At 40.8% G+C, this 17,714-nt stretch overlaps 1 protein-coding gene across 1 annotated transcript in view; it reads right to left on the reverse strand.

Annotated features, from left to right (window-relative positions):
* Nucleotides 1-13,240, reverse strand: part of PXYLP1 (2-phosphoxylose phosphatase 1) — a gene marked incomplete at both ends in the record, with an annotated part of 39,165 nt that extends 25,925 nt beyond the window's left edge. The window contains one exon of the mRNA XM_082487096.1: nucleotides 13,162-13,240. Coding sequence (XP_082343222.1) covers nucleotides 13,162-13,240 — 79 coding nt within the window. The remainder of the gene's footprint in view (nucleotides 1-13,161) is intronic.
* Nucleotides 13,241-17,714: the final 4,474 nt, after the last annotated feature.

The raw sequence follows: 17,714 nt of genomic DNA on the forward strand, positions 1-17,714 counted from the left end.
TTCAGTGATCTTTTCATCTACAGCAGCTGAGAAAGATACAAAAATATGCCTCGTACAGTAGAGTTCAAGAAAGTTCAACAGTTGCTCCTGTTCTGTTATCCAGCAATCTGTCGCTAACGCTTTACATCTTTGACAAGGGCTCCCTGCTGCTGAAACATGCACATTTCATATGCTTATTCTTTAAGGAATCCACTAACTTTTGCTATTAAGCTCTCACTCCTCAAATGGATATGAAAAACAAGTGTGCACAATTGTTTTCTATCATCCTAGATAAAATGTTTTTTCCCCCCCTTAAAAGACCAGATGATAGGAGCATATAGTCATCTAGAGTTTTGGGTGCATGCCATTGCCTCTTTTCCTTAGGGCTCTCTTTAGACAGCATCTCAAAACACTCAGAATAACTTTTGAAACTCGAGTCAACTTTTATTAGGCCATGTACAAGGAACATCCAGCTACTGAAACACAAACCGCAAAATACATACGTAAAGACCCAAAGAAATAAAAGCACTCCTTTGCTCTGCCCACTACATCTTTACAAGCGTTGCTCCCATGGTTTCAGAACACCAAGTCGGCAGCTTTTTAGGCTGCAACAAATTCTGTACATCTGCTCACTGGTAAAAGTATCTTTCTGTCACCTCCCAACAGAGCTGCTTTCTGCACTTCTCAGCAGTAGCTCTGTGTCTGCACACCCGGGTCACACACAGTAACCTCCCTTTCTCTCAAAGGGCTCCCACCCAAAAGGCAGGAAAACCCACCATGTCTACAGCCCAGCCATACCCTCTGCCAAGGCACAGGACACAAACTGTTTAATATGTTAATGTCATCAGTCAAACACAATCCACAGACATCTGGCACTTCCCTACACCCGTGTCCTTCCAAGATAAAAAGCCTTACAAATTCAAATCAATATTTTAACTACTGCATTAAATTAGCACCTTTCTGTTTCACATCTAATCCCAACTGTTTTCCGTCCACGAACTGACCTGCTCAGGGAAGTGATCTCAACACCATATGCCACTGCTTACCCAAGCCAAGCCAGCTCACTTGTTTGTCCTTGTCAACACCAGGCCACAGAAAGCTGCCTTGGATTTGCTAGCAGCAAACCCCAAACCAACATATTTAATGCAGGACAGCCTGACAGATTTTTGTGCTGGGGAAGGAAGACTGGAATGACAGACGTATTCATTAATCTCAGAAATTCAAAACAGCATTCTCGAGACCAGAGAATTATTGATATCTTCAGGACACTGGCCATAAACCAGCTTAGAGGAAGATGGTGAATCTTATTTCTTGTCTTCATCGAGTATTAACGTGCACAGTTGGTAAACCCAAAATTACACCATGTACCTAGGGTTTCCAGCTCTTTCAATCCAACCATCTCGCAAAAAATCATAAAGGGAGATCACTTCCACTTTCCAAGACTTCATATTTCACTGCAGCAAGTCCACAAAAGCCTCAGTCTTTTAAATACAAACTACTTAGACCCTACCTCATTAACAAATAAACCACAATGCCATTTAGTATGTGCAAGCACTGCTTTTCTCTCAGTGAGTGAGCTTTGATAATTTAAAAGGGAAGTAACTTCAGGAACAGAGATTACTCTTATTTTTAAAAAGCAATTAAAAAATTGCTTGCAGGTGTTAAAATCTGCAAAATGAGTCCAGCTTAAGAAACCTTATTAATCACAGAAGATATATAAGCCCAAGAACACACAATAAATTTTTCAAAAATCTTCACACTCAAATGACGAGACACTTTGGATTAAGTCAGTATATCGTTTCAGCAATGAAAGCCCAGCAAAAGCACAGATAAAAGAACACAACTGACTAGAAGACAAACTGCAAGAAGGAAATTAAGAGGACTAAGAAGAAACACAAACAAGAACTATCCGAAGAATATTAAGCATATCTGAAACAGATACATATAAAACTAGCACATCCATAAAACCAATGGTTTTCAATTCAATTTGCAGCAGCACAGTGGCTGCAAATTGGAACATTGGAATAGGCTGCCTAGAGAGGTGGTGGATTCGCCATCCCTGGAGGCGTTTAAAAAAAGAGCAGATGTGGTACTTGGGGACATGGTTTAGAAGTGGTTTTGTCAGGGTAGGTTAATGGTTGGACTTGATGATCTTAAAGGTCCCTTCCAACCTCAGCAATTCTATGATTCTATGATCAAATCTAAAGTTTAAGTAGTCATCCATGCTTTCCTGAAGACTGCACATGGCCTATAAACAGGGCGAATACAACTGCATTACATCCACTGATGTTAAGCTAGTTTTCCTGGTACTCTCCAGTTGAGGCTCTGCCTGCACTCTGGACAAGGCGGGGAGGGAGATTTGGGTCACAACATTCCTCTGATGAAGATGCAGAACACAAATCTCAAACAAAGGACAGGGAACTACTAACGTATGATGAATCCATTTGCAATTAATAGATAGCATTGTCCTAAAACCTCTGATAAAAATAAGAGGGATAAAGCTAATAGACCAGTCTTCTGAGACTTCACAATCGATTCACACTCTAACATCAGACCGGTCAGCAGAAGATTAACAAACAGCTTGTACTAAAACAAAGCAGGGTGACAAGGCTGTCTTTACCTTCTTAGCTTAAGACACCCAAGTTTTGTTTTGATCCCATCATGTCTGTAATGAAACACAGAAGAAACAATGGGACAAAGGAAGGCAGCCTATAGCCAGGGGACGGGCAGCTGAGAAACTGCACATGGAGAAGAGAAAGCCTTCGGGGATGAGCTCAGCCAGCCAGAACAGGAAAGCTCAGCAGGGAGGGCAAAAGAGAGTGGCAGAATGAGACACAGGCAGCTTCTGCCTCCACCGGCTCACCCACGGGCGAGCAAAGACCAAAGCTGCCCAAAGCACATCTCCCAGACAGCTGGTGGCTCTGGGGACTGCATCCACCCAGCTGCCACTACAACACGGAAATCTGTTATCCTGGAAATCCCAAGCAAGAGCTAGAATGCAAACCCCATTCAGGGGGGGCGTATCCTTGCAAGAACTGACACCTGCTTAACTAACCCTGAATCACCAAACCAAATTTAACATCTGTAAAGAATGTAACAGCTGCACATCAGAAACAAAACTCTCTCTCTTTACTACTTCTACAAACAAAAAAGGTAAATTTCAGAATTTAAAAACAATGTTACAGGTGTTAAAACACAGTTCAGGTCAGTATACAACTAACCTACGGCAAGATCCTAGGAATAATTTTTTTTGGCTTTGAAAGCCAGACAAGTCAATCTAAACACATCTGCAGTTACCTGTAAGGCGGCCTGACTCAGCATCAGAGAGCTAGGAAAAAGCAACAGCAGAGAACTGGATTAATGAGCTTTTGTTGAGTTAAGGGTAACACTCCTGACATTTTTAACAACAGAAGAGAATTTGCTAATAAATAAAGAATACACCCGATCTATTGCTACAGAATAAACTAATCATTTTGGTTGGAAGGGACCTCTGCAGGTCATCTGCTCCAACCCAGCACTCAAAGCAAAGCTAACTCAAATCGGGTTGCTCAAGGCATCGTCCAGTCAACTACAAACAGTTTAAAAGTTACACACGTTGGCTAAAACCACCTACAACTGAGAATGATAATAAACAGAATAAAGCTTGGTTATGACTAAGCAACTCTTAAAAGAAAAAAAAAAAAAAAGAGTCCAAATTTCTTCACTGTCCCATGTCTTAAGTGAAACTGGACATCATCGAATTGATACACATTAAAGTACAAACTGTTCTTTTCTGAGAAGAGGTTCAATTATCATAAATTGACACAATTACTGGCCTGTAGAAGGAAAAAAAGGAAGAAACATTGGCACATCATCAATTTGCAAAAACCCAAGTAGTCACTAAGGAATACACCCACTCCTCAGGGAGCTTCTTGGTCTAGAGAAAATTCCACCATTTGGGCCTCCACAAGAACAAGATACAAGAGGAGGGCCATTGTCCGAAGAGTGCTTTATGAGAAGCAAAGGTCTGACTCACATCTTCACAGAACAAACCTCACAAGTCTCTCCCATACAGTCACAAGGAATAAAATTTATATCCTTCCTCATTTCATATTTTATCCTCATTTACTTTTACAGCCCCATTCTGGTGATAAGTATCTCGAGATAGCAGGTATGTAGAAAAACAAAGGTTTTACCCACGTCCTTGAAAGAAGTGTAGGTCAAATTTGATTAAATAGCATACAAGTCATCTTCTAGCAAAACATCTTTGTGGCAGTATTTGCAATTAGTGCAAGGGCCCAGTTTGGCAGGAAGCAGGAACAGGAAGGATTTAACTACAGCACAGGTATTCCCACAAAGATAGCTTAACTATTAGCAACAAACCAGAGTTCGCTCCCAAGTTAAATATACAGAGAGGGAATTAAGATGAAGGCCAGACTAGATGGGGCTTGGAGCAACCTGGTCTAGCGGAGGTGTCCCTGCTCGTGGCACGGGGGTTGGAACTAGATGATCTTTAAGGTCCCTTCCAACCCAAGCCATTAATTGATTCTATGATCAACACAATAGTCTAGGTAAAGACTGACAGAAATACGAATTACTGTAGGCATCACACTTTTTCTCCTACTGAGAATATTCATTTTCCTTTGCCGTTTACTATCCATTCAAAACTCAAGCAATTAAGGGCAGGTACCAACCTATGAGACTGTCCCTACAAAAAGTCGCTAACCCTTTCACATGTTTACTTGCAGTACGTATCACTATAATTATGAAAAGACTGAAGCACAAATTCCACCACTTTCAAAATTTCTTACAGGTATTAGGACCAAGATTTGAGTTGAATTTTGAGAGAAACGATGCTAAAATGCTTATTATATTCCAGTCTTGTTTCCTTTCCTCTAGAATTTAACCCAACGCTGTAGTAAGGATTTGCAGAAGCCTAACTAATAACTTGCTGCTAGTTTTCACAAAGTATTAGGTCATATTTAAAGTAGCCTTCAACCATATGTTTTAACAGCTCATATTAATCTCTGCTTAAATACAGTTCAACTAACCATCATGGAAGAAGCCAGAATCTATATTTAAAGAAGATTTATGAAGTTCTGTAGCCTTCCAAGTAACTTCTACTGGTCAAATCCTGTCTGAAGCAACTTAATCTGACCTATATTTAAAGGAGATATTTAAAAATGATTGCTTTGTTTTTATGGGAGAAAATAAGACTGTCGCATAGTATCATTCTCAAGTACTAGTCATGTCTCCTCCCCCTTCAAGGGTTAATTTCTGGGCTAGTACATTATACCACCACTTTCAAGAATCAACAAGAGGTTACTTAAATCTTACAATATAAAAAGCATCTTTAACAAAAATCTGTATATTTACAGTTAGTTTTCTTCATTCACTAATAAAATATACACAGCCTTGGATATATTATTTGCAGGTTGGTTTTCCCTTTAATCTTAAATTCAGATTAAATTAGTACTTTCAAAAAACCCAGAGAGATTTCTCATTAGTGGAAAATCATCTGTGCTTATGAGCTTGAAGGCAAAATTCAGGAAGGGCGATATCTGGTCTCTTTTTAATTTTGTACGCTGGTAATACATGTCAAAAACAAGCTCTCTGCATCAAGAATTCTAAAGTTGCAGCTTTTTTAAATATAGTTAGTTGTATAAACCAGAAAATGCAATACTCTAATTTTTTTTTTCTTCCACTGAAGAAATTATATTCTTAAAATATGAAACACGAGTAGGTACTGTTTGTTGGTAAGGAACAGGAAGAGACGGGAAGTAATTCACCTTAGAGAGATGGTAAGGATATGTACTCTGTCCAGACACAGACAGAAGCTTATACTATATTTTACTAAACACCTTGGGGATTTTTCCCCCCTTCTCCTTCAGGAATTATTCATAGAAAGAAACATAGAATGGTTAGAGTTGGAAGGGACCTTACAGATCATCTAGTTCCAACCCCCTTGCCATGGGCAGGGACACCTCCCACTAGAGCAGATTGCTCCCTGGAGCCTTCTCTTCTCCAAGCTGAACAACCCCAACTCTCTCAGCCTGTCCTCACAGGAGAGGTGCTCCAGCCCTCTGATCATCTTCATGGCCTCCTCTGGACCTACTCCAAGAGGTCCATGTCCTCCTTCTGCTGAGGACTCCAAAGCTAGACACAGTACTCCAGGTGGGGTTTCACCAGAGCAGAGTAGAGGGGCAGAGTCACCTCCCTTGACCTGCGGGCCAGAATTCTTTTGATGCAGCCCAGGATATGGTTGGCTTTCTGAGCTGTGAGCGTACATTTCCAGCTCATGTTGAGCTTCTCATCAACCAACACCCCCAAGTCCTTCTCCTCAGGGCTGCTCTTAATCCATTATCTGCCCAGCCTGAATTTGTGCTCGGGATTGCCTTGACCCAGGTGCAGGACCTTGCACTTGGCCTTGTTGAACTTCATGAGGTTTGCACAGGCCCACCTCTCCAGCCTGTCCAGGTCCCTCTGGATGACATCCCTTCCCTCCAGCGTGTTGACCGCACGACACAGCTTGGTGGTGGTGTTGGCAGACTTACTGAGGGTGTGCTCAATCCCAGTGTCCATGTCGTCAAAGATATTGAACAGCACCAGTCCCAGTACCGAACCCTGAGGAACACCACTCGACCAATTAAGTTCTGGAAAAAGCGAACTCACCCACTTTTTCCACAACCTTCACCTATCCCAGCTCCCCTGGGCATCCCACTGCCAGTCTCAAGGCAAGGGGCTGCGGGGGCAGCTCACACCCCCATTCTGGTTCAAGGCAGAGATAGGGGGACGGTGGCATCTCTGCAGTGCCACAGCTTCACAAGTTGAGGAAGCACATCCTGCTTTGCAAATGGGAAGGCTGAATAGGGATGCAACACCCCCCTCCACTTCCACTTCTATTCCCACTGACAAGTCCCTGCTGAGCACTTGGCACTGCCACACACCACCAAGAGCCTCCTCCCCAGACAATTTGAGCACCCACCATGGCATGGCTTGTCTGGAGCGAGGAGCTGAAATGAGCAGTGGCAAGGATACCGAGCTAAGCCCCAAACACTTGCATTGGATCACCAAGCAGGGATGCAAACAGCAGCAATCACACCAGAGGAGCTGGGATTATGAAAGCGAACAGGGTTCCAACATGGGCTGTGCAGCAACACAGCACTCACCTTCTACAGGCAACATCCTGACAGGGTTGCATATGGTGCTCTCACCATCCTCAGAAAATAAGAGCTGCCCACAGCACTCAAGCCAATAAAATAAAACTCTACTGCTTTTCCTTGTGGAGAATCCTGATTTCTGTTTCCTATGACTCATCTGTAGAACCAAAACCTCCAGTGCAAAACAAGATGACAGGAAGTAGAGGGAAATTATTACTGGAAAAGTAAAATGTCATCTCTAGACATGCTGAAACACCAACACACAAGCCTGAACCATCAATGCAGAGAAAATATTTAAAAGAAAAAAACAACCCACACCAAACCTCACCACAGTTCACAGGGGAACCAGCACCTTGCCAGGGTAGCAGCCGACATCCTAAAAAGCCGTGGTGGATACCAAAATTCTTTTTAATTGAAAGACAAACCTGAGGCACTGACTGAAGTATCAAAGTATTTAGTGAAACAAAGTTCAAACCAGAAGAGAAGTTCCATATGCAGCATCTGCCTAAGAGCCAGGGACTTTGAGATTGTGCAAGTGCCTGAAACAGGCAGGCTTAAAGGGAAGTCTGTAATTTATGTTCATGACAGGCTTAAATAGCTAGTAGACAGCACTGTTTTCCCACTATAGTTTTAGTCCTCTTCTGTTGACTGTTTCTTTCCTTAGACTTTCAGTAAATGGAAACAAAAACTAAAAAAAAAAAAGTAAACAAAGGTATTTACTACTTTGGAAAAAAAAATATTTATATGCATTGGATTAAAAAAATAGAAATCCGCAGTCATTGTCAAGTAAATTTTACAGAGATTACATATGGCATCTTAACAGCTAACTTTTAAATTTCCTTTCAGTTTGGTGTATTCAAGGTAGTTTCAAAGATAAATAGTTGAGACATCCTGAGGAGATCCACCTTCAGGCTTCTGCAGTCAGTCACAGATGTTCTAATAGACTGGAAGGTCGGTGCTTGCCCAGTAATTGGGTTCTCACGTATTATACCAATCTTAAGAGGAAAAAAGCAAGCAGCTCTTCAAGCATACTTGTAATCTCCCGTTCCTGAGCTGACCTAATGACTAACCAACATAATTAACAATGTCAGAGTCCTAAATTATGCCTTTTACCCTCCGTGTGAGGCTGCAGGACCACAGCCTGATTCTGACACATCCCTCACAACACACTTGAATCTAGCTGCACCGCCATCCTCCGTCTCTGTACTATAGGAACTCCCCCAATCACTGCATTTACAAACCCTATGCACCGCTCCGGGCATTTCCTCCCAACTTGTGTTCATTCTGTTTGTACAGAAGTAAACTGCCAGTTTTATTCAACAGCATTACAGATAACATTTACAGAGACAAAAATACAGTCCACAATCTAGCACAGGTCATTTTTCCATTCTGCAGTTTTTCTGACAAAGCAAAATACTGAAGTCTTTTAAGAGAAAAACAACATAAGTCCATTTTAGAACAGTCTAACTGAAAAATCTATCAAAACCAGTTCCCCTTTTGTCTCTAGTACCGAAGTTTTAAATCATTTTAGAACCATGACCATTTACATAAACAGACAAAGAGGGGGGGGAAATAAAAACATGTGTGGAGTGATAAATACTGTAAGGAAAATACTTCTCCACTCTATTCTATAGATCTGCCCCAAAACATAAAACAAGAGGGAAACAATGACAATTCCCCAAAAAACTTTAAGCTCCCAGTCATATTTGGTTTGGAAGTCCACCAGTCACCCTATCCAAGGGGTCTCCCAAACAAAAACTCTCATTGCTATAATTATTCAACAGAGACATCATAGCATGCTTTCAGTTAGCAGTGGAACATTTTGGGAGTTTTAACTTTTAAAACTGTCATTTTTCTATACTATTTAAAAATTAAAACACAAAAAATTTGAAGGCATTTGCCATTGAAGAGCGTTTCCCTCTATTGCTGATCTGGTCCAGGTTTCACACTGTACAATTTATTAACAGCCAAACTGAATTTGAGAACACATCTGGCTGCCAGTCTTTCACTTCAAAGTCCAGGCCACACAATTATGTAAAAGATGCCAAGAACCATTAAGATTTGCATTTTTTCATCAAGTATAAACTTCTCTTTAGAAGTCTTCTATGTGCGTACTAGAAATGGTGAACAACCCTGGCAAAACTATGAATAGGCTTTGCAATATTCTAGTTGGTTTTCAAACACGTCTCAAATCTCATTCTCCCGTCACCCACCAGATATGTTCAGAACCGAAACCTGAGGCGTTGCTTATGTAATTAAACACCCATAGCTTGAGAACAGTAGGACTTCTTGAAGAAAGTTGCCTTACCCTACTGCTCCCAGAGAAACATCCAGGGAGCTGGCTCACACCCCAGGCAGACAAGCCTGACACCTGATGCAGTGGAAGTGGCATACAAGAAGGTGGTACTCAGCCCCCCTCCCTTTTGCTCCTGTACAAGGGCATAAAGAGCAGAACTGGTCAAGCCCCCCATTGCCCAAAACCTATGTGACAGAGGACTCTGAGAGCAGGAAGGAAGGTATCTTATGGGATCCACAGCTACTACATCACTTTAAAGAATGACTACTACAGTTTTAAAAAAAAAAAAAAAAAAAAGTCCTTTCTCCAACTGTTTGGCAAAGTGCAGTCTGCTTGCATGTCTCCCTCTTTTCAAGATAAGGAAATGAAGAAGATACAGCTGGCATCTGATCCAGCAAGCCAAACCAAGACACAGTATTTGACAAACGTGAACCGACTGCTCCACAGAGCTGCCTTCTGTATCTCTGGGGTACCACGGCACTGCAGATGCAAGGCAGAGAGTAGCTTCCACTCTAGTAAAAGTGATCCTTACCAACTGGTCCACATCCACCCACTGCGAGTGTTGGTGGGACAGCATACTTTTAGAACTCAGAGCTGTTGGTTGCGGTCAAGAGATATTTTGGGGGAAACTTTCTCAATGATTTACCTTGTAAGTTATCAGTGTTAGTATCCATGTAAAGCACCAGCCTTGGGTGGAAAAAACAAGACAGGAAAGCAGACTAGTTTAGATTGGAACTCAGAAACCACAACAGAAGAGAAAGGAACCAAGAGCAAACGTCAAAACAGGACACGCAGTTTTCTATTAATCCTGCATCCATCCCCAGACTATCAATACTGAAGACTGAGGTCCAGTGCTGGTTGTTTTTCCCCGTGTTTCTCTGTTGGTGTCTAAACCCAAAACATGACAACTGTTAGCTCTGAAACAATTGCCTCAGGACCTTGTCTTACAAGGAAGGAGAGACTTACAGTAGGACTACTGACACTTATGACACCCATCACCTCCACTTCATCGTGGCTGCAGAAACCACCGGTCATAAAGCAGTTCCAGACCCTTCACAGCAGTCTATTAAAGTAAACCAGCATCGATTTCTGCTTGACTGGGCTGCAAACTGCTGCAAGCAATTCCTGAACCCTCACAGCTCAAGCACAGGACAGACTGTAATCTTGTCAGCCATCCCAGTGTGGGCTGTGTGTAATATTGAGTCACAACCTACAGAAAACCAGCTGAACTTGGCCTTGACTACTCCCTTCGCTTCAGAGTCAGCTACAACTCACAAGACTGGCTTCAAATCACTGCAGTTCCACTTGTGGACAAGAGGGGATAAAATATCAAGCATTTATGGGAGTGATGATCTGCAGAAGTTTAAAAAAAAGAAGATATGTACCATTTATATAATTGTGCATTTAATGTTACTGTTTCACTTTTCTAAACAAATTTAGCACTGAAAGGAAGAGACATTTTCAACATTCACTGCTTAAAAAAGCAGTAGTATGTTTTAAAATGACCAGCCCTCCTCCACAAAGCTGTGCGCTGCTTGTTCATAGCGAATCAATCTCATAACAGCATAAAATATCCATTTCCACTCCAAATGCTTCAGGAGGTAACTCCCTTCAAACAAACAAAAACAAAACCAACAAATAAAAAGGGTGGCTTGCACATTTTCCTGTGTCTAAATGTATAAACTCTCATTTTCATTCCATAGTCCGACACAAATTCTAAAGCAGTATAACCAAAATTTTTCTGCAGGCAGCCAAGAAGAGATCAAAATTTGGAAACCAAATTTTACAGTCTGAAGAAAAAGAAAAGAAGCATCTTGCTTTCAGAAAAAAGCTTTATACATGAAACAAGACGACACTACTACCACATTGTGTAACAGTGAGAATCTAATTGCAAGGGATGTGTGCCTCTGAACTATGTCACGTGTTAAGAACAGATTCAGTGCAAGGAAGGACCTTCAACATGGCACTAGGACACAAATAGTAAATACAGATCTACTGAATACATAGTGTCTATGTCCCGTGGAGCTGGGCACCTAAATTTTCTGTCCTTCAATGCACTATCCCATAAAGTGCTGCATATCATGCAGTATCAGAGGGGCTGACAGAGGTTTTCTGAAATTTCTCAGGTGGGAGAAATTCCATAATAGTTTTACATTGCGACAGAAGAAGAGAGTTTTGTCTTTGCTTTAGAGATAGTCTTTGGTCCAAGTTTGAACTAGTCTCTCTACAAGCTGAAGCTGGTAGAAGTTACAATATCAGGTTACCTGTATGTCATAAATGACTTGGTTCCTGCTAGCCTGTGTTGCAGATCTCATTATGTAAAAATTTCTATATGTTTTCTGGTATTGGCACTAAGCTTCATGATGGCTGCTTGCTGAAGGTTAAGTGCTTTTTAAAGCACCCCTCAAACACCTTTATCTCCTGGAACTCCTCTTGCACAAATACTATCTTCTAATTAAGTGGAAAATAGCTTCCTCTTTTGATGATTTACTCTCCTATATGCCTACCTCCTCATCTCCAAATAAAGCTCATTTTTGTTAACAATTCAGTTTCATATTTCAGCTGAAGTTCCTTTAGGACCTTCACCGTATACACAATTTATAACCAACCATATAATGTCAAGGGCAGAGCCATAAAGAGCCTAATGGGCAAAACAAGCTGCAATCAGACCCAATCAGACCCACTGGCATGGACCCATCAAAGGCTGAAAAAGCAATTCAGAGCCACAGGTCCCTGTACTATATGCAAGTGAGTTTAAATAGACACACAGAGGAAAAAAAAAAAACCACCAACATAAAATCACGTTTCTTTCCCACCCCACCCCCCTTTGTTTTGTTTTTAAGTTGTCCATCATATGCAAAAGACATATTCAAAACCTAAAGTATTCCTCTGTTGGTTTGTTTAGGGTTTTTTTTCTTCATTTGGTTTTGGTGTTTGCTGGTTGGATATTTTTTTTTCCACTATGCAAAAGAAGCATAAACCAGCAAGCCCACACTCTTACAGTAAAACATGATACAAGGCAACAACAAAGAATGTTACCCTACACCGTGGATGTGCATTTTTCTTTGCCTTCTAACAGCGGCTAATTATATCAGTGTGTATTAGTAGATATTAGATTTACACACAACATCACTTTACCTACCAAACGTTACCGTTCACGAACCAGGTGATAAACCGTCATATGGCACAATGCTCATGTGTCAACACACACTAACCCACATTCAGCACCACCTTCCTGCCTAGCCCTCAGTAAATGACAGCCCCCTGCACTGACCCATGATTAATTGACCTGAAGCACAATGTAAATTATCTTTTCTTAAACAAAGGGCCACTTGTGATGAGCCAATTCAACTGTTTAAGTTTCCTAATGCGAGGGTACAAATAAGGAGAAGTTCCAACACTCAACCCTCTCACAGCAGTTATCTCAATCCTGTCTGGTCTGATGCAATGTGCAGTTTTTACTCAAATGTGTTTTGTCTTGCTTTCATGGAAGAATTCAGTCACTTAATTGCACTACAAAATTAATATTTTTTTTCTCATAGCATGATTTGAAAAGTCTCTAGATTGTACAGATTCCTATATGACACACAAAACTATTTTTATTTTTATATTTATTTTCCTATTAAAAACCAAAACCACACAAATATTTAAATACAGAAAGAATGCTTAAACAACATGCAAGCATGGCTATTTTTAAACACACCTATAGACCACTATATATAGAAAGCAAATGGAGAGGACACTTACAGAATTGTAGACTGAGGCTCAAAAAGGCTAATAAGGCTGCCAAAGCCAGCAAGAACAGAAAACGGTTTCGGAAAAGCATTATTATTCGTTCTGCTTTCTCTTCATGGTTTCATCTTCATCTATCAATGGTTCCTGCAAAAAACAAAACATTGGTAAATGTATTTCAGATGTGGAAGCATCAGCTATAGCACAGAAAATTCAAATATGCTTTTGACAGTGTCAAGTTATTTCTCACAGGTAAGCACATGAAGCAATTCACACTGGCAACAACAGTTTCAACAAGTTGTCTTCACCCCAGTTATACGATAAACTATATTTACGTAAGACAGAACTTTCAAGTAAATTGAAAAAAATGCCATTTCCCATAAAATTAAGTTTTCTCCTACTAACACAGGGATAATGCTGATGTCATAACACAGTCAACAGTTCTTTAACAAAATTCTCTTGCCCCTGTGCAAAGCAAATCACAACAAAAATATTACTACTTCAGGGCTCTCAAGAACAATTTGTAAGTCATCCCTAGAAACAAAATAATCCTGTAACATGTTAAAAAGGTACATACACTTTTAAACACAGGTTAAAAATTAGTTTCTCTAACTGGTAGCTCTTTTACAAAGTTCACAATTCTTAATTAAGAGAACAGAGTAAGAAAAATTACCAATACCACTACGCAGAGAATGGAAAAGTATATTGATTTAAGATTAACACCTGGAATAATTCTTTGTAACAATATTTTAAACAACTGTTTTGATGAGGACCAGAACAATATATTTCAAATCAAGTGTTTAATAAAACTTCAAAACTCAAATAACTCATTGCAAAAGTGTTGGTTGTTTTTTTTTTTTTTAAAAAAAGACCAAAAAAACCCCAGCCCTCTCCTGAAAACACCCAAACGAGAAGCATGCACCTTCAGTAAAAAACACACTCTTCCTAGCAAAATGACATCCTGAAGTGCACAGAATTTGCTGAAGTGGCCTTTTTTCACAGATGTCAATTTTCCATTGGAAAATGGCTCTATATAAGGGGTGGGTGGTGTTCTCACACGCACTTTTTTATTTTTTTTATTTAAACAACCAGCTGCTCTTATGTGCGAGAGGCTTTTTCCTAGCACTGACAGCATGTTGCAGGAAATTGGTTAGTCTTGAAAGAAATCTTCTGAGATTCCCAGACCCTTTGAACTGAGCTCTGTTTATGACAGCACATCCAAACATGTTGACAGAAAATAACTTTTTTTCCCCTCAATGATGTTTCTTTTTGCCCCAGCACTTATTTGCTCGTGGAAATAGATCCCTTGCTTATTTCCTGCTTTTGAGAATGAAAAAGCTTACATATACATGCAATTAATACATATTTTTTTATCAAAGCTCTGCTTCGCTCCAAAAACTAACCATCTTGGCAAGCTTTTAACTCGGTCTCTGAGCACTGATAAACTATGTAAAATCATAACCTCAAAATTCAGGTTCCCCCCTCCCCCCCCAATTAATTTTCTCATTAGTATATTTGAAAATGTCTCATGACTCACTGAGTTTCTTATTTTATCTTTTGTAGTTAGTCTTAAGAAGAGTTGTGGGATCTACGAGTTGGCCCAAGGTGACTACCATAGTACACAAAGCAATGGAACCCAAAGCGTAAGTGGTGATCTTCCAGAAATGAAGGCAGCAGGGCTTGCAGTAAGTGAAATGCATTATGCATGTACATTTTGCAGGATTGAGGTCTTTCCATCTCATTTTACTTAGAGAATTACCTTTACAGCTCTTGGAAACTGTGGAAAAATGGAAAGAACTGGAGAATCCGAGAAGCAAGAAACCAGAGCTATTACAGTATTTTTCCAAAATGCCAAACAGCACCATAAATGGCATGTGCAAGCAGTTATAAAAATGAAGTTTAAAAAAAAAAAAAAAAAAAAAGCAGCCACACGGAATCATTTTAACAGTCTCAATTTCACAAAATCATAGCTCATCCTGGAACATCTTAGTAAAAGGTATGCTGAAACTAAACTGAACTAAACCACTGAAACTAAACAAAGCTGCAAAAGGTAGAAGGTATAAGGATTAGTGTATACAAAACACCAGGAGAGAATAAAGCAGTTGAACCAAACAGATGGAAGAACAGAAGGGGAACCACAGGAAAAAGCAAAATCAGCCTTAGCAGGGAGGAGAAGGTAAAATCTATTAAAAAGCTCTCAGGAACAAGAGGTCTTGTGCACAGTCTACACTCATTAATACCGTTGCTGCATAAAAAAAGTTGCCACAAAAAAAGGAAAAATTGCAAGACTGGAAAAAAGGAGATCATAAACACCTTGTGTTAGCAAAACGTTTTAGAGAAAAAGCTTAATTAGCTTTAAACCTCAATTGCAAGATCAGAAGTTTTAAAACATTTAGTTTTAAGTGCAACAGTCAAATTATAAACCAGGTGGAAAGGTTTTTCTTTTAAATATACTTTGGCCTGTTAACAAATTAAAAGTCGCTGTGTTACACCTTATGAGGAATAGAAACAGCTCCTGCTGAGTAACTTAAATATCTGTTAAGTAAGAGCCTGTCAATACAATTTGTCATCAGCTCCGACTTGACATCAAACTGCCAGGAATCGGGTGAACGTCGGTAAGACCGAGTACTGAGGCTTCTGCTCCTCCATGCTGGCACACGAGTTACTCCCAGGGAAAAGCGGCACTTAGCCAGCACGTATTTCGTGAAGACAGTACAATAAGCATTGTGAGCGCTCACTTCAGTGAGCATTTGTAAGCTAAAAAAGATAAAACAGCCCGAGAGGCGGGAAAATAAGAAGCTAAGCAACCTTATCTCCCCACAAAGCTATTTTTATATGCAGACGGATCAAAAAGCAAACCACACATCAAAACAGGTTTTGGGTCTTCAGAATACACTACCACACCACAAGAGGCTACATTGCTGCAGAGCAACTGCGGCTAACCGGACATTTAGAGAATATTGATCGTTACCTATTTACGCTGGGCACAGGGCAGGGTGCAGGTCACGGCCCAGCCTCCCCAGCCCCACGCCGTAAACTTTCAGTACTCAAAGGTCAATTCTACCAACAACTGACACGACCACCTTGCTGGTCTCCAGGTGCGGACCTTGGTTCTTTGCTTCAGAGATAAGCAAGTCATTACTGTTTTTCAAGGTGAGTAAGCACCATACCGTTGCAGAAGAGGTGGAACTCAGCACTGGGAGCAGCAGCTTCTGATGCGTGCCAGAAAAGCAGTGATTTACACTCATCCCTGAGAACGGGTCTGCACCAGGGGCGGTTCAGATTTGATATGAGGAAAAAGTTCTCCACCAAAAGGGTTATCAAGCACTGGAACAGGCTGCCCAGGAAAGTGGTTGTGTCACCATCCCTGGAGGTATTTAAAAGACACGGCACTTAGGGACATGGTTTAGCGGTGGACTTGGCAGGGTTAGATTTACGGTTGGACTCAACGATCTTAAAGGGCTTTGCCAACCTAAATGATTCTATGAATGCAGGACTTGATAAAGACAACCTACAGAACCCCAAACTTATTTCAGCAACACTAATTGTCAGCGTGACAGACAAGCAGTCTAGATGTTCTGAAGGGTAGTCGTTAATAAAACATCCTATATATATCAAAATGCAGACAATTAAAAGGCTATTTCTGAGCCACCTTTTGCAGCATACCTACCTACCCACCCACAGAATTTATCTTTTTCTTTTAAATACAGTCCAAAAGTCTCAACTCATTAAAACACGCCAGAATGACTCACAGCATTTACAGCACCCTCCGCTCTTACCTAATCTCACGAGACGGTGCCAACCCGCGCTAGTGTAAGGTGCTAGGCTATTGCATGCTCACACAAGCGTAAAAACAGTCTTGCAACTGAAGGCCAGGCGAAGGAGTCAGGAGACTCGCCAAGCTTCTGCGAGGCTCTTGGAAAAATCTGGTCAAGTCACATTCCCTGATTTAGGCCTTTTCACTGGAAAAGTTAGTTACTAGCTAGAAATGCCGGGCGAGCGGCAGGTCTGCTAAGAGCCTCGACTAAGCACGTAGCTCCCAGCAGACCAGCTGGCGTGACTAACCTACTTTTTGTGCAGCACTGGCTGGGTATTGCTAGCAAGTGCTCCACATGCAAGGCCCCCCCCGCTATCCCCTCGCCTCCTGTGCAAATCATAGAAGACAGCATTTTTGCAGGGTTGACTAGCTAAACGATTTCTTTTGATTATTTTAAGTCAGGCCCTGAAATAACTTGACATCAATGCTTTCAAAGTGCTCGTGAGGTTAGACATGACATTAAACCACCGCTGCCATACTTCTGAGCCAACTGACTGATACTGTTACATCCTCTAAACCACCCAAATCCATCTAGAATACAAACCTACTATCTAGCATGAAGCATAAGCACATTATTACACTGACTCACCATGACAGCTTAAATGAATTTACTTGATTAAAATAGCATGTCTCCATAAATAATCAATAGTACTCTTCAAAGTCTGCCTCAATAAAATTACGTTATTTATCTGATGTGGTACATCAAAATGACATTGTCTACCGAAATACAAGTGAGCAAAAGTGGTTGCAA

This window comes from Vanellus vanellus (genome assembly GCF_965231255.1).
Source record: "Vanellus vanellus genome assembly, chromosome: 8".
NCBI classification, from domain to species: domain Eukaryota; kingdom Metazoa; phylum Chordata; class Aves; order Charadriiformes; family Charadriidae; genus Vanellus; species Vanellus vanellus.